General features: G+C 37.9%; 1 protein-coding gene across 1 annotated transcript in view; it reads right to left on the reverse strand.

Moving 5' to 3' along the window:
- The window catches only part of PPEF1 (protein phosphatase with EF-hand domain 1), a 150,497-nt gene that overhangs the window by 15,472 nt on the left and 111,094 nt on the right, over positions 1-23,931 (reverse strand). Inside the window, exons 14-16 of the mRNA XM_067723474.1 lie at positions 21,051-21,197; positions 13,044-13,229; positions 11,534-11,676 (exon numbers count right to left, since the gene is read on the reverse strand). Of these exons, the coding sequence (XP_067579575.1) occupies positions 11,534-11,676; positions 13,044-13,229; positions 21,051-21,197 (476 nt within the window). The remainder of the gene's footprint in view (positions 1-11,533; positions 11,677-13,043; positions 13,230-21,050; positions 21,198-23,931) is intronic.

The raw sequence follows: 23,931 nt of genomic DNA on the forward strand, positions 1-23,931 counted from the left end.
CTCTACTTTCAATAACAGATAGAACAACTGGGCAGAAAATCAAAAAGGATATAAAAGACTTGAACAGCACTATAAACCAATTGGATCTAACAGATTTGTATAAAACACTTCACCCAACATCAGCAGGATATATATTCTTCTAAAGCGTATATGGAATATTCTCCACAATAAGACCCCATGTTAGGCCATAACGTAAGTCTCAATAGATTTAAAATGATTAAAACCATACAAAGTATCTTTCCTGACTACAAATAAATAAATAAATTAGAGATTAATAACAAAGAAATTGGGAAAATCACCATGTAAGGAAATTAAGCAATACAATCCTAAATAACCAATGGGTCAAAGAAGAAATCACAACAGAAATAGAAAATACTTTAAGATGAATGAAACTGTAAATACAACATGCCAAAACATATGAGATGCAATTAAAGCACTGCTTAGAGGAAAATATATATCCATAAATACCTATATTAAAAAAGAAAGATATCAAATCAATAGCATAATGTCTATCTTCAAAAGCTAGAAAAAAAAGATTAAACTAAAATCCAAAGTAAATACATGGACAGAAATAATAAAAAAAAGAGGAGAAATACATGAAATAGAGAAATAAAAAAACAATAGAGAAAATCAACAAAACCAAAAATTGTTTCCTCGAAAAGATCAATAAAATTGACAAACTTTTAGCTAGACTGGCTAAGGAAAAAAAAAAGACCCAAATTTCTAAAATCAAATGATTTTAGAAAGAAGGGTTATCACATCTGACCTTATAGAAATAAAAAGTATAAGGGAATACTATGAACAATTGTACACCAACAAATTAGATAACGGACAAATTCCTATAAAGATACAAATTACCAAAACTGGCTAGGAAGAAATAGAAAACTGAACATACCTGGAACAAGGAACAAGACTGAATAAGTAATCAAACAACTTCTCACAAAAAAAAGCTCAGGGCCAGATGGCTTCACTGGTGAATTCTACCAAACATTTAAAGAAGAATTAATACCAATCATTCACAAACTCTTCCAAAAAATAGAAAAGGTGGGAATACTACCCATCTTATTATATAAAGCCAGTATTACCATGATACCAAAACCAAAGATCACAAGAAAACTACAGACCAATAACTCTTATGAATATAGATGGAAAATCCCCAACAAAATACTAGCAAACTGCATCTAGCAATATATAAAAAGGATCATATATCATTAACAAGTGGGATGTATCCCAAGAATGCAAGGTTTGTTTAACATCTCAAATTAATCAATGTAACACATCATATTAATAGAATAAAGGACAAAATCCACATGATCATCTCAATACATTCAGAAAAAGTATTTGACAAAATCCAACACTCTTCATGATAAAAACAGTCAACAAACTAGGCATGGAAGGGAACATCCTCAACCTGATAAGGGACGTCTGCAAAAAACACATAGCTAATATACATAATGCTGAAAGAGTGAATATGTCCCTCTTAAGATCAGGAAGAAGACAAGGGTATCTGCTCTCACCACTTCTATTCAATATTGGTTTGGAGGTTCTAGCCAGGCAGTTAAGCAAGAAAAGAAAGTAAAAGGCATCCAGATTGGAAAGGAAGAAGTAAAACTATCTGCATTAACAGATAATATGATCTTGTATATAGAAAATCCCATAGATTCCACTAAAAACTATTAGAACTTTGTACAGCAACTATACTTCAATAAAAAAGATAAATTAAAAAAACTATTAGAACTAATAAAGAAGTTCATTAAGATTGCACAACATACAAAAATCAACTGTATTTCTATACATTATAAATGAATAATCCAAAAATGTAATTAAGAAAACAATCCCAGCTCTCACTCCCTCTTGTGAGAACACCAGAATCACAACTAGCTGCTGAACAATCATCGACAGGAAGACACTGGAACTCACCAAAAAACATACCCCACATTCAAAGACAAAGGAGAAGCCACAAAGAGACAGTAGGAGGGGTGCAATCACGGTAAAATCAAATCCCATAACTGCTGGGTGGGTGATTCGCAGACTGGAGAACACTTATACCACAGAAGTCCACCCACTGGAGTGAAGGTTCTGAGCCCCACGTCAGGCTTCCCAACCTGGGGGTCAGGCAACGGAAGGAGGAATTCCTAGAGAACCAGACTTTGAGGCCTAGTGGGATGTGACTGCAGGATTTTGACAGGACTGGGGGAAACAGAGACCCCATTCTTGGAGGGCACATACTAAGTAGTGTGTGCATCGGGACCCAGGGGAAGGAGCAGTGACCCCAGGGGAGACTGAACCAGACCTACCTGCTAGTGTTGGAGGCTCTCCTGCAGAGGCGGGGGGGTGGCTGTGGCTCACCATGGGGACAAGGACACTGGCAGCGGAAGTTCTGGGAGGGACTCCTTGGTGTGAGCCCTCCCAGAGTCTGTCATTAGCCCCACCAAAGAGCCCAGGTAGGCTCCAGTGTTGGGTCGCCTCAGGCCAAACAACCAACAGGGAGGGAACCCAGCCCCACCCATCAGCAGTCAAGAGGATTAAAGTTTTACTGAGCTCTGCTCACCAGAGCAACAGTCAGCTCTACCCACCACCAGCCCCTCCGATCAAGCCTCTTAGATAGGCTCATCCACCAGAGGGCAGACAGCAGAAGCAAGGAGAACTACAATCCTGCAGCCTTCGGAACAAAACACACATTCACAGAATGATAAACAAGATGAAAAGGCAGAGGGCTATATACCAGATGAAGGAACAAAATAAAACCCCAGAAAAACAACTAAATGAAGTGGAGATAGGCAACCTTCCAGAAAAAGAATTCAGAATAATGATAGTGAAGATGATCCAGGACCTCGGGAACAAAATGGAGGCAAAGAGTGAGAAGATGCAAGAAATGTTTAACAAAGACCTAGAAGAATTCAAGAACAAACAAACAGAGATGAACAATACAATAACTGAAATGAAAACTACACTTGAAGGAATCAACAGCAGAATAACTGAGGCAGAAGAACGGATAAGTGACCTGGAAGACAGAATGGTGGAGTTCACTGCTGTGGAACTGAATAAAGAAAAAAGAATGAAAAGAAATGAACACAGCCTAAGAGACCTCTGGGACAACAGTAAAGGCAACAACATTCGCATTATAGGGGTCCCAGAAGGCGAAGAGAGAGAGAAAGGACCACAGAAAATTGTTTAAGAGATTATAGTCAAAAACTTCCCTAACATGGGAAAGGAAATAGCCACCCAAGTCCAGGAAGCACAGCAAGTCCCATACAGGATAAATTCAAGGAGAAACACACCGAGACACATAGTAATAAAATTGGCAAAAATTAAAGAGAAAGAAAAGTGATTGAAAGCAGCAAGGGAAAAACAACAAAAAACATACAAGGGAACTCCCATAAGGTTAACAGCTGATTTCTCAGCAGAAGCTCTACAAGCCAGAAGCGAGTGGCATGATGTACTTAAAGTGATGAAAGGGAAGAACCTACAAGCAAGATTACTCTACCCAGCAAGGACCTCATTCAGATTTGATGGAGAAATCAAAAGCTTTACAGACAAGCAAAAGCGAAGAGGATTCAGCACCACCAAACCAGCTCTACAACAAATGCTAAAGGAACTTCTCTAAGGGGGAAACACAAGAGAAGAAAAGGATCTACAAAAGCAAACCTAAAACAATTAAGAAAATGGTCATAGGAACATACATATCCATAATTACCTTAAACGAGAGTGGATTAAATGCTCCCACCAAAAGACACAGGCTTGCTGAATGGATACAAAAACAAGACCCATATATATGCTGTCTACAAAAGACCCACCTCAGACCTAGGGACACATACAGACTGAAAGTGAGGGGATGGAAAAAGATATTCCATGCCAATGGAAATCAAAAGAAAGCCGGAGTAGCAATACTCATATCAGATAAAATAGACTTTAACATAAAGAATGTTACAAGAGACAAGGAAGGACACTACATCATGATAAAGGGATCAATCCAAGAAGAAGATATAAGAATTATAAATATATATGCACCCAACATAGGAGCACCTCAATACATAAGGCAAATGCTAACAGCTGTAAGAGAGGAAATAGACAGTGACACAATAATAGTGGAGGACTTTAACACCTCACTTACACCAATGGAAAGACCATCCAAACAGAAAATAAATAAGGAAACACAAGCTCTAAATGACACCGTAGGCCAGATAGATTTAACTGATATTTATTTATAGGACATTCCATCCAAAAACAGCAGATAACACTTTCTTCTCCAGTGCACATGGAACATTCTCCAGGATAGATCACACCTCGGGTCACAAATCAAGCCTCAGTAAATTTAAGAAAATTGAAATCATATCAAGCATCTTTTCTGACCACAACACTATGAGACTAGAAATCAATTACAGGGAAAAAAAGTAAAAAACAAAAACACATGGAGGCTAAACAATATGTTACTAAATAACCAAGAGATCACTGAAGAAATCAAAGAGGAAATCAAAAAATACCTAGAGACAAATGACAATGAAAACACGACAATCCAAAACCTATGGGATGCAGCAAAAGCAGTGCTAAGAGGGAAGTTTATAGATACACAAGCCTACCTCAAGAAACAAGAAAAATCTCAAATAAACAATCTAACCTTACACCTAAAGGAACTAGAGAAAGAAGAACAAACAAAACACAAAGTTAGCAGAAGGAAAGAAATCATAAAGATCAGGGCAGAAATAAACGAAATAGAAACAAAGAAAACAATAGCAAAGATCATTAAAACTAAAAGCTGGTTCTTTGAGAAGATAAACAAAATTGATAAACCATTAGCCAGACTCATCAAGAAAAGAGGGAGAAAACTCAAATCAATAAAATTACAAATGAAAAAGGAGAAGTTACAACAGACACCACAGAAATACAAAGCATCCTAAGAGACTACTACAAGCAACTCTATGCCAAAAAAATGGACAACCTGGAAGAAATGGACAAATTCTTAGAAAGGTATAACCTTCCAAGACTGAACCAGGAAGATATACAAAATATGAACAGACCAATCACAAGTAATGAAACTGTGATTAAAGATCTTCCAAAAAACAAAAGTCCAGGCCCAGATGGCTTCACAGGTGAATCCTATCAAACATTTAGAGAAGCGCTAACACCCATCCTTCTCAAACTCATCCAAAACTGCAGAGGAAGGAACACTCCCAAACTCATTCTATGAGGCCACCATCACCCCGATACCAAAACCAGACAAAGATACTAAAAAAAAAGAAAATTACAGACCAATATCACTGATGAATATAGATGCAAAAATCCTCAACAAAATACTAGCAAACAGAATCCAACAACACATTAAAAGGATCATACACCATGATCAAGTGGGATTTATCCCAGGGATGCAAGGATTCTTCAATATAAGCAAATCAATCAAAGTGATATACCATATTAACAAACTGAAGAATAAAAACCATATGATCATCTCAATAGATGCAGAAAAAGCTTCTGACAAAATTCAACACCCATTTATGATAAAAACTCTCCAGAAAGTGGGCATAGAGAGAACCTGCCTCAACATAATAGAGGCCATGTATGACAAACCCACAGCAAACATCATTCTCAATGGTGAAAAACTGAAAGCATTTCCTCTAAGATCAGGAACAAGACAAGGATGTCCACTCTCACCACTATTATTCAACATAGTTTTGGAAGTCCTAGCCACGGCAATCAGAGAAGAAAAAGAAATAAAACAAATACAAATTGGAAAAGAAGAAGTAAAACTGTCACTGTCTGCAGATGACATGATACTATACATAGAGAATCCTAAAGATGCCACCAGAAAACTACTAGAGCTAATCAATGCATTTGGTAAAGTTTCAGGATACAAAATTAATGCACAGAAATCTCTGGCATTCCTATACACTAATGATGAAAAATCTGAAAGAGAAATTCAGGAAACACTCTCATTTACCATTGCAACAAAAAGAATAAAATACCGAGGAATAAACCTACCTAGGGAGACAAAGACCTATATGCAGAAAACTATAAGACACTGATGAAAGAAATTAAAGATGGTACCAACAGATGGAGAGATATACCATGTTCTTATATTGGAAGAATCAACATTGTGAAAATGACTATAATACCCAAAGCAATCTACAGATTCAATGCAATCCCTATCAAATTAATGGCATTTTTTACAGAACTAGCACAAAAAATCTTAAAATTTGTACGGAGACACAAAAGACCCCGAATAGCCAAAGCAGTCTTGAGGGAAAAAAACGGAGCTGGAGGAATCAGACTCCCTGACTTCAGACTATACTACAAAGCTACAGTAATCAAGACAATATGGTACTGGCACAAAAACAGAAACATAGGTCAATGGAGCAAGATAGAAAGCCCAGAGATAAACCCACGCACCTATGGTCAACTAATCTATGACAAAGGAGGCAAGGATATACAATGGAGAAAAGACAGTCTCTTCAATAAGGGGTGCTGGGAAAACTGGACAGCTACATGTAAAAGAATGAAATTAGAACACTGGCTAACATCAAACACAAAAATAAACTCAAAATGAATTCAAGACCTAAATGTAAGACTGGACACTATAAAACTCTTAGAGGAAACCATAGGAAGAACACTCTTTGACATAAATCACAGCAAGATGTTTTTTGATCCACCTCCTAGAGTAATGGAAATAAAAACAAAAATAAACAAATGGGACCTAATGAAACTTAAAAGCTTTTGCACAGCAAAGGAAACCATAAACAAGACAAAAAGACAACCCTCAGGCTGAGAGAAAATATTTGCAAACGAATCAACGGACAAAGGATTAATCTCCAAAATATATAAACAGCTCATGCAGCTCAAAATTAAAGAAACAAACAACCCAATCCAAAAATCGGCAGAAGACCTAAATAGACATTTCTCCAAAGAAGACATACAGATGGCCAAGAAGCACATGAAAAGCTGCTCAACATCACTAATTATTAGGGAAATGCAAATTGAAACTACAATGAGGTATCACCTCACACCAGTGAGAATGGGCATCATCAGAAAATCTACAGACAAATGCTGGAGAGGGTGTGGAAAAAAGGGAACCCTCTTGCACTGTTCGTGGGAATGTAAACTGATACAGCCACTATGGAGAACAGTATGGAGGTTCTTTAAAAAACTAAAAATAGAATTACCATATGATCCAGCAATCCCACTACTGGGCATACACCCACAGAAAACCATAATTCAGAAAGACACATGTGGGCTTCCCTGGTGGTGCAGTGGTTAAGAATCCACCTGCCAATGCAGGGGACATGGGTTCGAGCCCTGGTCCGGGAAGATCCCACATGCCACGGAGCAACTAAGCCCGTGTGCCACAACTGCTGAGCCTGTGCTCTAGAGCCCGTGAGCCACAACTACTGAGCCCATGTGCTACAACTACTGAAGCCTGTGTGCCTGGAACCCATGCCCCACAGCAAGAGATGCCACCGCAGTGAGAAGCCTGCGCACCACAATGAAGAGTACCCCCCGCTCACCTCAACTAGAGAAAGCCTGCACGCAGCAATGAAGACCCAACACAGCCAAAAAAAAGAATAAATTAAATAAATTAAAAAAAAAAAAAAAAGACACATGCACCCCAATGTCCATTGCAGCACTATTTACAATAGCCAGGTCATGGAAGCAACCTAAATGCCCATTGACAGACAAATGGATAAAGAAGATGTGGTACATATATACAATGGAATATTACTCAGTCATAAAAAGGAACGAAATTGAGTCATTTGTTGAGACGTGGATGGATGTAGAGACTGTCATACAGAGTGAAGTAAGTCAGAAAGAGAAAAACAAATATCGTATATTAATGCATGTACGTGGAACCTAGAAAAATGGTACAGATGAACTGGTTTGCAGGGCAGAAGTTGTAGAGAACAAACGTATGGACACCAAGGGCAGAAAGCCGCTGGTGGGTGGGGATGGTGGTGTGATGAATTGGGCGACTGGGAGTGACATGTATACACTGATGTGTATAAAATTGATGACTAACAAGAACCTGCTGTATAAAAAAATGAATAAAATTAAATTTAAAAATTAAAAAAAAAATCCCACTTACTACAGCACCAAAAAGAATAAAACACTTAGAAATGAATTTAACAAAGGAAGTCCAAGATTTGCACACTGAAAAGCACAAAATATTTTTCAAGGAAATTAAAGAAGATCAAAATAAATAGAACAATATGGACTGGAATATTTAATATTGTTAAAATGGCAATAGCCCGAAATTGATATTACATATTCAAAATAATCCCTATCAAAATCCCAGTGGGCATTTTTGCATAAGTTGACAAGCTGATTCTAAAATCACATGGAAAACAATCTTAAAAAAGAAGACTCAAATTCAACTCACCTTTCCCAATTTCAAAGTTACCAAAAAGCTACAGTAATCAAGACAGGGTGTTACTCACATTACGATAGTCATATAGGTCAATGGAGTACAACTTAAAGTTCAGAAATAAACCCATACCTTTATGGTCAATTGATTTTTGACAACTGTGCCAAGACAGTCAAATAGAGGAAGGATAGTCTTTCCCACTGATGTTGCTGGGAAAATTGAATATCCACATTTTAAAGAATAAGGTTGGACCCTTACCTCACACTATACACAAAAATTAACTCAAAATGGATCAGATATCCAAATATAAGAACTTAATCTATAAAAATAATCTATAAAATTCTCAGAAGAAAACATAGGAATAAAGCCTCATGACTTTGACTTAGGCAGTTTGTTCTTAGATACCTCATCACAAGCAGAAAAGAGAAAACAGATATATTGGATTTCATCAAAATTAAAAACTTTTGTGCTGCAAATAATAACATCAAGAAAGTGAAAAGACATCCCATAGAATGGAAGAGACTATTTGCAAATCATATATCTAATAAGTGACATGAATATAAGATATATGAATAACTCTTACAATGCAATAATAAAAAGAGTAGTAACTCAATTGAAAATGGAAAAAGGATCTGAAAGAGACATTTCACTAAAGAAGATATACAAATGCCCAAAAAGAACATGAAAAGATCCTCAAAGTCATTGGTCATGAGGGAAATGTAAATCAAAACCAAGAGTTCCTACCTCACATCCACTAAGATGGCTATAATCAAAAAGACAGATCATAACAAGGGTTGTCAAGGATGTGGAGAAATTGGAATCTTCATACATTGCTGGTGGGAATGTAAAATTGTGCATCCCCTTGGGAAAAAAGCTTGCAAGTTCCTCAAAATGTTAAACATAACCATTACTATATAAGCCAGCAATTCCACTTTCATGTATATACCCAAGAGAAATGAAAACAAATGTATACACAAAACCCTGTCCACCAACGTTCAAAACAACATAATTCATAGTAGCCAAAAAGTGGAAACAACCCACATTTCTATTAGCTGATAAATGGACAAAGAAAATGAGGTCTATTGATACAATGGAATGTTATTCAGCCATTAAAAGGACTGAAGTACTGATACATGTTACAACATGAATGAACCTCAAAAGCACTGTGCTAAGAAAAAGAAGCTAGTCACAAAAGACCACATATTGTGTAATCCTATTTACATGACATTTCCAGAATAGGCAAATCTATAGGGACAGAAAGTAGATTAGTGGTTAACTAGAGTTGTGATGGGGGGGGCGGTGGCCAGGGATGGGGAGGTGATAATGATGAGTGACTACTAATGGATACAAGTTTTCTTTTTAGGATGGAACAAATGTTCAAAAATTAGTTTATGGTGATGTTACACAACTCTGTAAATATACCAAATATCATTGAATTGTATACTTTAATTTGGTAAACTTTCAACAAAGCTGTTAAAATAAATTACAAATATATATGTAATATATATATATATATATGTAGTATATATATATGTATGTGTGTGTGTGTGTGTGTGTGTGTGTGTGTGTATAAAATTTATGTGGAGACATTTTTCTACTGAAGGGGAAAATCCAAAAGTTATAATGAAATTATAAAATGTGATTTCATAGAATAAAGCAAAATCAAGACACCAACAAAATATATGCATCATGCCCATAAAAATCCTCCATCCCTTCTATGCAAACAATTCCTAAAAATTTATCAGAAAATGACAAACAGCCCAATATAAAATAGGGGAATACTATAAACAGGAAATTCAAAGAAAAGAAAATGCAATGTTCAAAAATATAAGATGGGTAAACTCAGCTGTCTAAAATATGCTAATTAAAACAATGAGATTTATCATTTTTATCCATCAGCTTGGCAAAAATTAAGAAGAGTAATAACTTATGAGACTAATGAGGATGTGGAGAAATTAATATGTTGTTTTCCAGATTGTTAATTGTTACAACTCTTTTGGAGTATCTAGCAAAATTTTAAACATTATAAATCGTATATTTTGAAATCTTATGTAAAAAAAAAGCGCTAAAAACTTATGGATATGTGTATACATATATGTACACACAGACAGACACACACACACACACACACACAGAGGAATGTTTGTTATAGTATTGCTTTTAAGTACAAAACCCTAGAACCAATCTGGATGGCCATCAGTTGAATACGATTTAGCTATCCATAATTGTTATGGTATACATATACTACAGAATATTATGCATCTATCAAAAAGAATGAGTTAGGTCTATATGTATGAACTTGGAGTAATGTTCACGATATAATCTTTAGGGAAAGAGTCAGTTGCAGAATAGACCGTGCAGTGTGATTCTATCTTTGTTTAAAAAAAAAAGTATGTATGTTGTTTACTGCCTTTCTCCTCCCACAGGGATATGCTTTGATGAGGGAAAAGACTTTTGCCTATTTTGTTTATTTCAATATCATCTGTGCCTAGAACAGTGTCTGACACATAGTAGGTGCTCAACATTTTTTTAATTCAATGAATGAGTAATTGCTTGTCTATTTTTGTAGGAGCAAGGAGAAGAGGGTGGAAGGATCCTCTCTAGGCTATTAATTTCAGTTGCCTCTGAGGAAAAGAATTACTGGGAGGGAAGATCATTAACATTTTCTTTATACATCTTTGTTTTGTCTCACTTGTTAACAATAAACATATTCATTCTATAATATAAAAAATATTAAAAAGATAATGTCAAAGGGAGGAATGGGAGATAAGCTATGAATGCCATCACACAGAGACACATACGCAACTCAGTCATATACACTTCTGGGTAGAGAAGAGCCAAAGAGGCAAGAGCAGACTGGGCTGTCTGGGGGCAGAGAAGGCTAGAGGTTACAGGAGTGGGTGGGTGCAGAGACCTTCTTTTCCTTATGTTCAATTAGGGACTGTTTGTGGATGCTGATGGCTTTATCCATCTAAAGAGATGCATACATTGAAAATTGCTGCTCTTGGTTTCAAATGTGAGCGCATTCACCACTTGGCTTCTGGAATTACTTCCATTTTGTTTATACTAATGAGTAATGAGTAAGTCATTTTCTTCACTCCCATGGCTGCTCTTAGTCACTCTGGACTGGTTCTACTTGGTCACTAGTACCAGAGCTCAAAAATCTCCTTAGAGTATACATACCTTTGGTAAAGAGGCCTCAAGCATGTTGCCCTAGTTACTTGGTACTGGAAAAATCGGGGGGGCGTACCAGAACTCACTCTGATGTAAGCTCCTCGATTGCTACCTTCTTCATAATAATTAGATGCAGAAAATACAGTAATAACCTGGTTAAAGAGAGTGTGAGGTTCACATAGAGTTAGTTCTCAAAAGGTCCTTCAATAAAGTCAGAAACAGCTCAATTCTTAAAAAGCAAAAATCAAAGTTTAAAATCCATACAAATCATCCAAGTCTGATGGGATTTCCTGTGATTCCATTGAAGAGAAACAAGGCTTTGAAATCACTGTCTCCAGGAGTACTAACTTCTAGCCACTCATCCCCACAGTGCATGGCCTTGCAATCTTGTGTACAATTTCAGTTCCGTATCTTACAATCCTCCTTAATGCTCAGTTCTGTAAGTTCTAATTTTCCAAGGGGGTAAAGCCTTTATTTTCTTTCCTTGTGCTATTTGAGCATTCAAAATAAAACTTGTCTAGTATCACAGTCCTTTTCTTTTGTCTGTAGCTGACTGATTTAGAGGGTTCAGGGCCCCCCACAAAACCAGTGCTTTAAGGTCAGAGAAATAGTGGCTAGATAAGGGACCATGGCCACTCTGTTGGGAAGGAACCAGCCTTGGGGGCGTGGGGGAGGATGGGGAGCCTTGGGAGGGTAATACTTGTCAGTGACAGGAAAGCTGGTTTAGGCCCAGTCCTGCCCTAATGGGCAGGTCACTTCAGACAAACCACTGCTACTTTCTCCCCGTTTTCTTATTACAAATAAACCCTAAATAATACTTGCCTTACCATTTCGCAATGTCAGTATGAGCCTCCAATGAACTAAAAGAGTTTGGAAAAGTAAAAGTGTTGAAATAGAAGGAAAGGCCATGCAATTTGGTATTCCTTTTTAATTATTGCTGTGCACTATGAGAAAAGGGGGCATCCCAGGACAACCTGGGACCAGAAACCAGCTCCTCAGGCCTCGCCTCTCTAGCCTATCAGACACCACTGAAGAAGCACAACGCATTCCATTTTAGTGGCTGCAGCGAAACTGCCCACAGAGAGGGACTTGCTAGAGCTCACCTACTCAGTGAATAGAAGAGAAGTATGTTTTGTGGTTCTGCTCTGCACAGGGAAAGTGCAAAAGGTGAAAGAGAGCAAACTGGATTCACTGCTGCCTTTCTGTGCTCAGTGACGATAAGTACATTCTTAACCCCACTACTGGAGATTTGCCTTGCGATTCGCACAGAACAAAGCCTTTCTGTGTGTGTACTTAGTGCCATGTGTCAGAGTTTCTATCTCTGGGATTAGGGAAGATCGGAGAAATAAACCAAATATCTCTTAGGGTGAGGGACAGTGATCTACCAAAGCATGCAGTTCTGTTTTGGGCCTAGGGAAGACATTTTCCCGTGGGCTTCGAGGTCAGACACATCCTGTGAAGAAAGACTAAGCTTAGGGGAAGGATGTCTGTGATGATGTCACCAACACTGTTAGCTTACCTTCCCATCATGGCAAATTTCATACCCTTCGGGCTTACATTCATGAGACCTAATGAGCATCTTCAACTGGTATTTATTGAGAATTTTGGAGGTAATGTCTGGTCCAAAATAGCAGCCCCCTCCTCGTCCTGTATTTGGGTAACAGCCTCTTTTGCCTCTCGGATCACTCCACAGAATGTCGATAACCTTGGAACAACAAATCAGATTAGGCTGCCACTTACAAGTGAGAGTTTATCTTTCTAGATTCCAACTTCTTTTCCAGAAATATTATCCCAAGTTATCCCAAAGTCTCACTATTTCTCATTCCTCCTTCAAAACTGTTTCACACTCATCTCCTCCATGAATCTTTTCCAGAATAATGTGAATGCCCATAGCCACCACAATCCCTTTCTACCCATCCCCAATAACCAATGTAGCAATACTTAGTAACCACGAAGGATCAGCCCTTGGGCTTTTTCTTTTTTCTTTTTTTTTTTAATTCCATCGCAATTGCTTCACAATTGCTTAAGCCACAGGGTCTTTTCTCTTAAAAAGAACTTCACTGCCATGCTCAAAGGAGAAAGTAGCTCCCCACAGTGAACATACAGGCACTTGGTGTTTTTAATATGTTCAAAGAGATAAGGTAAGTCTCCCAGCTATGGTTTTGGCCCTGGTTTTTGTCCTGTTGAGTACATAGCATGATAAAGCCTTTTCCCTATCACAAATATAGGCAACTGTTCACCCAAGAATACCTTGTAAAGCATCTCCTTCACTTTTTGCCCCCCTTGATAAGCACATTCTCAGCTTCAGGAGTACACTTAGCCATTGACTGGTTTTCCACAAGTATGTTATTAGCATAACATTTCCTTGTGGGGATGAAAGAGGCAAGTGCAGCCTGCATGATGCTCACGACTGAAGACCCAAGTTTCTAATAATTTTTTCATAAAAAATTGGGGGCTCCCTGTTTGTAGCTCTGATCTACATATAATGTTTCTTTATTCAAACATCTCCTATGGGAGCTTCAGCAGTAGTGTGAAAAACTAGCTTTGTAGTTAAAGCTGTGCAACCTTGAGAAAAGTCTCTGGGTCTTACTTTCTTTAAAATCAGAGATTTGGGCCAGATGGCTTGTGAAATATCTCAAAGTTCTAACAGACTTCATTTTCTAATTTTTCATAGTCTAATAGACTGTATTTTCCACATGTTTCTTTGAAGGGCATGAAGAAGCATGTATTTTAAGTTGTGCAGTTATTCTAGTGGGTCCAAATCAGATCTTAAAAAGACCAGAAATGGTTGTCCCACTAAACCTGACTGTACACCCATTTATAGGTCTGGTATTGAAGGGGAGCTAGAAATAAGTGAGGGGAAAGACAGTGAGGTGGAGAGAACAGAACTGGTAGGAGAACTTCTCTGGAATGCTAAGCACCTCATCAGAACTGGAGAAACTGTGCACCAGGCACATTCCGGACACTTGCAGATGATTGATTTTTTTGATGATTGACTGAAGTGAGAATTAAAACCACCTAAGAAGATGCAGATCAGGATTCTCCTTTCTCCCCCACTGAATTCTAACACTGGCACAACCCTACCCTACAAATAAATATAATGGAACCCATTTACTTTGCTGGTGATTATGATGAAAATAACACTTGCATTTGAAACTGAGCCATATCTGAATCTTACACCATGAATTCATGTCTGGGAGACATGATCTGACCTTTAGTATAATGAAGGAGAAAACATGGAACACAAGGAGGTGTGTTTTATAAGGAGGGGATTAACTTTTAAATTCCTACATAAGATGCAAGTCATTTACAGCCAAAATTACCCCAGGAAAACCTTCTAAATTACTCTTAAAGCATAGTATACATGATTTTGTATATAAAACCCTATACAGACATATGGATGTGTGAATATTTTATATATGTGATAATGTAGAACATATGATAAATTATATGAAACTAAAATTTTATACTTTTTTCTCCTTTTTGCCATATGTATATAGTTGAAATTTACATAAGTTAAATGTACATATGATGGGACCCTGTTAAACTAGAATAAGCACTGGCCATGGAGTTAGCTCTTCAAGTGTCACCTATGTCACCATGGAACCTATTTGGGCCTTAGCTGACTCCTCAGTGAAATGAGGAAGATATAGCTAACATTCATTTTTCTTTGGTTCAAGGTCATAAGGGGTCATAAGGGGTATCAATTTTATAGAAGGGAGCTTCTTCAGAACCATCCATTCAATGAGTTCTGCATTTCTTTTCTCTGCCCAGAATTCATTCATTCATAAACTTTAGAGACTGTGACGACAATATAGATTTAATTCTGAGGCTCACAAACAAAAAATGCTATAAAAGTCACTTTGTTGGTGAAACAAATTCCTCAGCAGAGACAATCTCTTTCCTCTCAACAACATCCTATCCACTGAAATGCAAGGGCCTTTGGGAGTACATGAAAGAATAAGTATTTACAACATTCCTTCCTGAAAATTTTCAAACCAAAGATTGGAAAGGTTTTTACTGAATGACAACTTTTGTATGACCTGGTCAACAAAAATCTATTTGTGTCTCAGCCTTTACACCTCCTAAATCCAAAATAAATCCTGCAAGTGTCCCATGCTTGCCTACAGTTTTAAGTAATCCAGTTTTCAAAAGTATGCTTTTGGGGAGAGATAATAGCTCTGAAAGATGTATCTAAACGCTTCTCTTCTAAGACACTAACACTGTAGATTCACTTTTGTATTTTCCCTTAGTTATGTGTCCTCCTTCCAGCTTTTGAATATGTCGTCTTAAAAGCTGTGCTCAGGCCAAACCTTCCAGCCAAATACCTAGATGGCTTTAGATACCTACTCCTTGCCTACCCATCGCCTCATTGGATGAGGGGAGACTAGAGTAGTTCATTTCTTTCTTGAGATCTCCCATCACTCTTTTTTTTTTTTTTTTTTTTTGCGGTACGCAGGCTTCTCACTGTTGTGGCCTCTCCCGTTGCAGAGCACAGGCTCCGGACGCGCAGGCTTAGTGGCCATGGCTCACGGGCCCAGCCACTCCACGGCATGTGGGATCTTCCCAGACCGGGGCACGAACCCGTGTCCCCTGCATCGGCAGGCGGACTCTCAACTACTGCGCCAACAGGGAAGCCCTCTCCTATCACTCTTAAATCATCTTTCCCTTCAGAAAAAGAGGATGGGCATTAAAGTCAGACCTGGGATCAAATCCTGCTCTATCTTTCAGTGACTAGCCAAGTGACTACAAAAAAGCCATTTCACTCTTGGGAGCCTTCTCAATGAAGCTGACTACCCTATTTAAAATTGCACCTCTGTCCCCTACCTCCAGTTCTCTGTTTCCCCTAACCTTGTTCTAGTTTTAATTTTTTCCATAGAACTTCTCACTTAACATAGTTACTTGGTATTGTTATATAATTATATATGTAATATTATATAAATAACTTCATATATACATATTATTTAGCTCCTCCCCCTAAAACATAAACTCCACGAGGGAATATATCTTAGGTCACTTACTTTCTCAAAAGCTTAGAACAGTGCCTGACACATAGTAGATACTCAATAAATTTTACTTGTTAAGTGGATTAAGAGAAGGGAGTCACTCAGGACATAAATAATTAAAATTATTTTTTAAACCTTTCTGGTCTCTTTGTTGTTTCAAGTCTGTCCCGAAAGAAGAGGTCACGCTTGTCTCTATACGATGACTCAGCTATGAATACATACATCCCCCACATCTCAGGGAATGTAAGATAAAATTTAAATTACAGCACTCTGCCAAGAATCATGCACTTCCATGAGTATGGAACAAATAGCCTACGATCTTTACTGCAACACAGCTCACAGATATTAAGAAATAAAGTAATTGTGAAATCTGTTTTTATCTGGAAATTTCAACTCTAGCTAACTAAAGTGTGCATGTCCATGATATACCAGGAAATGAGGAAAGAAAATTAAAGGTACAACTGAAATTATTAAAATATTGGGAATGAGATTCTGGTCAATTTTACCCTGTGTCAGCTCCAGTCATGTACACTGAGTCTGTAACATGCCTCATCTACATTGTTGGGGTGAGGGGAGGTTCTATTACAGAATAATGACCACCAGTTTCCTTCCTCCCACTTCTTAAGGCTCCATCTCTCTACAATTCTAACTCATCCAAGCTTCCAGACTCCCTGATTTTCTTCTTGTGCAACTCCAATCTTTCTGGCATCATCCTTTTTATTCACTATAACCTTTGGTCTTTGGAATTTGGGTATCAAAATTTAAGGAGGCATCTTTTCCTACTTGCTATAGGATGCCTCTTATACTTCTTTGATTTCTAAATACTTTGAATGCACAAGCCAGTGATGAATTCTATTTCTCTCTTATTACCTCTTCCTCTCTCTCTCTATCCTCCCACCTCTCTTTCTCCTCATTGATTAGAGATTATTTTATATCAGAAATCACATTTTAGGGACTTCCCTGGCAGTCCAGTGGTTAAGACTCCACGCTCAGGGTGTAGCTCGGGGTGTAGACTTAACCAAACTAGTCCAGGGAAGCCACTAAACAAATAAATGAGCAAGAAAGCAAATAATAACAAGCCCTAGAGGAGCATGGAAATAATTAGAGTTACTATATTACCTAAAATATCCAGTTTTCAACAAAAAATTACAAGACATGCAAACACACACACACACACACACACACACACACACACACACACACATACAGGGGAAAATAAGCAGATAATTGAAATTGCCTTTGAGGGGATTAGAAGTTGACTTAGCAGACAAGGATTTCAAACCAATTATTATAAATATTATATTAAAACACAGCTATATATATATATATAACACTTCACTGAATAAGAACAGAATACATTTTCTTCTCAAGAGCACATGGAGCATTTTCCAAGATAGACCATATGCTAGAGCATTAAAAAAAAAGCCTCAGTAAGTTTTAAAAGGATTTTAATCATGCTAAGTATGGTCTCCAACCACAAGTGAATTCAAGCAGAAATAATTAAGAGAAGGAAATATGGGAAATGCACAAATATACAGAAATTAAACAACATATTCCTAAAAAACATATAGGTTAAAGAAGAAATCACCAGAGAAATTAGAAAATACTTTGAGATGATTGAAAACTAAAGCACAATACAGCAAAACTTACAAGATGGAGCTAAAGCAGTACTTAAGGGAAACTTACAGCTTCATTAGCAAAGGAAAAAGAGTTCAAATCAGTGACACTACCTCTCACCTTAGGAAACTAGAAAAAGAAGAGCAAAATAAATCTAAATCAGAAGGAAGGAAATAATAAAGATTAGAGCAGAAATAAGTGAAGGAGAGAATAAAAAACAATAGAGAGAAGTCAATAAAACCCAAAGTTGATTCTTTGAAAAGACCAATAAAATTGACAAACCTTAGCAAGATCGACCAAGAAAAAAAGAGACTCAAGTTACTAAAATCAGAAATGAAAGAGGAGACATCACTACCAACCTTGCAGATATTTAAAGAAATGTTTTAATATATATTTCACATATATGTATATATTACAAACAACTTTAGGCCAACAAATTAGATAAATTAGATGAAATGGACAAATTTCAAGGAAGATACAAGCTATCAAGGATACCAAGATACAAACTACTCAAGAAGAAGTAGAAAATCTGAATAGAACTATAGCAAGAAAGAAGACTGAATTAGTAATTTTTAAACTGCCTACAAAGAAAAAAGCCTAGAAAAGTATCAAAGTGAAGCCAGCAACATACAAAATGGATTATACACCATGACCAAGTCGGATTTATCCCAGAAATGTAAGGTTGGTTTAACGTCTGAAATCAACCAATGTAATACACCACATTAGTAGAATAAAGGACAAACAATACATGATCATCCTAATAGATACTGAAAAGCACTGACAAATTCCAACACTCTTTCATAGTAAAAACACTCAAAAAGTAGGCACAGAAGAGAAATTCCTCAATCTGATGAAGGGTAGGTAATATACGGACAAACAGCTAATATACTTAATGGGAAAGACTGAATGCTTCCCTCTAATATTAGGAATTAGACAATGATGTCTACTCTCACCACTTCTATTTTTCAACACTGTACTAGAGGTTCTAGACAGGGCAATGAAGCAAGAAAAAGAAATAAAAGGGGCTTCCTTGGTGGCACAGTGGTTGACAGTCCGCCTGCCAATGCAGGGGACACGGGTTCGTGCCCCGGTCCGGGAAGATCCCACATGCCGCGGAGTGGCTGGGCCCGTGAGCCATGCCGCTGAGCCTGCGCATCTGGAGCCTGTGTTCCGCAACGGGAAAGGCCACAACAGTGAGAGGCCCGCATACAGCAAAAAAAAAAAAAAAAAAAAAAAAAAAAAGAAGAAGAAATCAAAGGCTGCTTGATTGGAAAGGAAGAAGCAAAACTATCTTTATTCACAGATAACATGCTCTTGTTTATACAAAGTCCCAAGGAATCCACTAAAAACCATTAGAATGAACAAACAAGTTTATCAAGGTTCACAACATGAGATCAGTATACAAAAGTCAATGTATACCAGAAATGAACAATCCAAAATGCAATTAAGAAAACAATTCTATTTACAATAGCATCAAAAATATTTGGGAATAAACTAGGAATAACTTTAACAAGTGCCTCACTGTACGTGATTACAAAACACTGCTGAAATTAAAGATCTAAACAAATGGAAAGACATCCCACCTTCATGAAATTAAAGATATAATATTGTTAAGGTTGCAACAGTAACTAAATTGATCCACGGATTCAAGGCAATCCCTACCAAAATCCCAGCTCTTTTTTGGTAGAAATTGGCAAGCTGATTCTAAAGTTCATATGGAAATTCAAGGGACCCAGAATAATCAAAATAATCTTGAAAAAGAAGAATAAAAGTGGAGAACTCACACTTCCCAGTTTCAAAACTTTCTACAAAGCTATAGTAATCAAAACTGTGTAGTAATGATAAAAAGATAGACATATAGATCATGGAATAGAATTAAGACTCTAGAAATAAACCTTCATATTTACAGTCAATTGATTTTTCGGAAGGGTGTCAAGAAAATTCAAGGAAAGGAAGTCTTTTTAACGAATGGTGCTGCGATAATTGGATATCCACATGCAATAAAATCAATTTGGACACCTACCTCACACTATACACAAAAATTAACTCAAAATGGATTAGACACCTAGACGTAAGAACTAAAACTATAAAACTCTCAGAGGAAAACATAGAAATAAATCTTTATGATTTGGGGTTAGGCGATGGCTTCTTAGATACAACACCAAAAGCACAAAGCAAAAGCACTTCTTTTACTGTGACTGAGTAAAAGGAGCCAGAGACAAAAGATCACATACTGTATGAATCCACTTCTATAATATGTCCAGAATAGAGAAATCTACTAAGACCAAAAGGAGATTAGTGGTGGGACTTCCCTGGTGGCGCAGTGGATAGGACTCTGTGCTCCCAGTGCAGGGGGCCCGGGTTTGGTCCCTGGTCAGGGGACTAGATCCCACATGCATGTTGCAACTAAGAGTCCGCATGCCACAACTAAAAAGACTGTCAGCTGCAACTAAGGGGCCCATGTGCCACAACTAAGGAGCCCGCCTGACGCAACTAAGACCTGGCACAACCAAATAAATAAATAATTTTTTTTTTTAAAAAAGGAGGTTAGTGGTGGTCTAAGTGTGCAGGGATGGTGGTCGGGGGTGGGGAGAGAATGGGAAGTGACTGGTAATAGGTATGTCAAGTACCTTTTTCAGGTATGAAAATGTTCTAAAATTAGATTGTGGGGATAGTTGTACAACATTGTGAATATACCAAACCCAATGAATTATATACTTTAAATACCATTTAAATATGGTATTTGAATTATATTTCAATTAAGCTATTAAAAATATAGTAATGAATTTAGAGAGAAGGATATGATCTGCTTAGAAAGGTAAGTCACTTTTTGTATATTATTAGAACAACATCATCTATGCTGCATCTTCACTGCCACTTTAGTGAACAGTTTGATTACTTACCTGTTCCCATTCATGCTTTGTTAATTGTTCAGAAAGGGATCCATTTGTTCTGATTCCCCGAGCTGTAATGGTTGTACCTACTTTATTTCCCTTCTCAGTAGCATGGTCTCCATCTATTGGAATTGGTGGCATCAGCACAGATTTCAACTACAAAACAAATTTATGCTTTAGCCAAACCCTATGCTCAGGGTGCTGCATGTAGAAGCTTCAGCACTAGTTGCTATTCTGTCTATATTGTTGTGCCTTGACCCAATGGAAAACACATGGTCCCCTTTTCCATCTCACCTACCTCATGGTCCCCTTTTCCATCTCACCTACCTCCTTCATCTTATTGATCAACTGATCTCTAAAAGTGGGGCTGTTATGTTCTGTTTGTACATTTTTCAAAAAGAGATACTGTCCTAAGGGAAAGTTTCCCATTAGAGTTTCTAAAAGACCCCAGAGGCACAGATATCAGTAGAGATATGTTCTGTGGCGTCCTGACAGGAAAAAGAAGATGCTAAGGGAAAACTAGTCTCCCTCTGAGCCTTTATCTATACATGGGGCTAAGAGAGAGAACTAACAGGCCTAGAGTTCAGAAACATCTCAAGAGGATGGTTGCTTTTCCTTTTGCTGTGTTTTCCAGGAGAAATGAGAGAAAGTACATCTGTGCCTAGGAAAGTGCACAAAGGGGACATAAGTTGAAAACTTCGGAAGCCCTTCAACTTAAATGCACTGGGTTCTCAGTCAGACCTGCAAGCAATTGATTATATTCTCTAATCCTAGTAACAAAGGCAATGTATTTCTTTGGAAATAAAATATCTCTCTGATAGTACATCAATTACTATAATCCCTTCTACATTCCCTTACATAACTTGAGACTGTAATTTTATACTTGTTTCTTTGCAGTACCATACCTTTATACAAAACAATTGGAAATAATACTTCTGTTACATTGGTGACCTTAGTTCAGTGATGGACAATTCTCTGTGGTAGGCACTTAAGCTTCTTCTATAAACTAGGGTGTATATAAAATCTTACCTTTGTTTTTCAAAAATAAAATTGAACCTTATTCTGAGGTCCTGTCTCATTGAGATGGTTGGAGTTCAATTTCAGCTATTATTAGTGAGTTCACAGCCTACCCTCCCTGTCTCCCCACCAGCAAATGTCGCCAGGTCTTAGGCAGAGCATAATATTCTGGGAGGACACTCTGGACGTGGCTCCACACAACACACTTCTGATAAGGTCATCAGGCAGGGCAAAACCACATGGTCTCTTAAGTACATGTGGCTCCACCGTTTTCAAGGCCACTTGGGATCAGGATACTTTGTTCAGCCCCTGCTAAGGTACCACATCATCATTCTCTCCTGGGGGTCCTACTAGCCATCCCTTCTCACAACCCCTGCCAGGGAGTTTGAAAAATACTAAACCAGAGTCTTAGTGTTATAGAGTCTTCCTTCTCTGTCCCTCTGCATTCACCCTCCTCCCCAACCTGCCTACCTTACAAAATACCTTTAATGAACCTAGAATGGAGGTTGTCATCAGGTTCCCCCAACCCTACCCCTCTCCTATTAACAATTATACCATAACAGCAGGTATCAACAGGAAGCATGGTCACCCCTACACTTGGAGGGTCCAAACAGATGGGCAAGTGGGGGTTATAAAACTGAACTTGAAAACCTGTTTTTGTATCTCATCTGGTAGAGTTTCACACAACAAGCACGTGCTACCAGTTCAACTTCACTCTAGGCAGGGTAGACAAAAAATACACAAGTCAAATTTCTACCTTTAAAGCCAGTCTTTTCAGTAGGTGGAACAATGATCCCCAAAGGGGGTGAAATTTGAGGTATCCTGGTAAAATTCCTGGCCCCAAAATTTCTCCCCAGGGTGTGTCTTGGTGACTGAAATTCAAACCTTAGTTTTAAGTATCAGGAAAAAGAAGAGAGAGTTGCAGAAGAGAGTTATGTTCAAAGCTTACTCTATGCCATTTTCTTCATCTAGGAAATTATATTTAATCCTCCCAACAATTCAATACAGTAGGTATTTTTAGCTTCAATGTATAATACATGTGGAAACTGAGGCTTAGAAATCGTTGGCAGCTTGCCCAGTCACCCAGCCAGGAAGTGGCAGAAGCAGGATGTAATGGATGTAATGCTAGCTACATCTGTCTGATATCAGAGCTCCATGGTGTTTGCTAGGTTAAGGTGGCTCTCAATTTAGGGTCTCCACAGAGACAGTAATGGGCATTCCAGACACATGCTCTTAATATCTCAAATAGCCCTAGAGAGGCCAGGCTTCTCAGGCTAACCTCAGGAAAGGAAAAATTTTCAATCTGATCATTTGGTACTGGCTGCCATGGCTGATTAGCGCTGTTGTCACAGGGCAACTGGTGGTGGACTGTTGCATTCCTGCCATGTGCTTGCCGATATTTGACTGACAGAAACATCATGTTCCCTTGCTCCTGGCTAGAATCATATCCACTCATTATGTTAACAGTGACTACCCCATGTTGATTGAAACGTCTTATTGACTTGACTGTTTGCTGATATTATAAGAAAGGTGACTTAAACTAGGTACCTTAAAATTTACTGCAACTGGGATACTTTTGAGAGTAAAGGGATGTGCTATTAATAACTACACCAAGACAACAGGTGTAAACCAGGAAGTATGGTCATCACTGGGTGAGGCTGGGGACTGGGGTATGTAAAGTCACCACAGAATCAGGAAAGGGTTGTAAAAAGATTTTTTTCCAGTTTTATCTTACACTTGCCCTACTTTGGTCTTAAACCTCTTAGGAGATATTCAACAAACATTAATTAATACTTAACTACATCTTGGTGCTGGGGTTGTATCAGTGAACTAGAGAAGCAGGGGAGGATGGTAAACAAACAGTACTACAACT

This window comes from Pseudorca crassidens, chromosome X, assembly GCF_039906515.1.
Source record: "Pseudorca crassidens isolate mPseCra1 chromosome X, mPseCra1.hap1, whole genome shotgun sequence".
NCBI lineage: Eukaryota > Metazoa > Chordata > Mammalia > Artiodactyla > Delphinidae > Pseudorca > Pseudorca crassidens.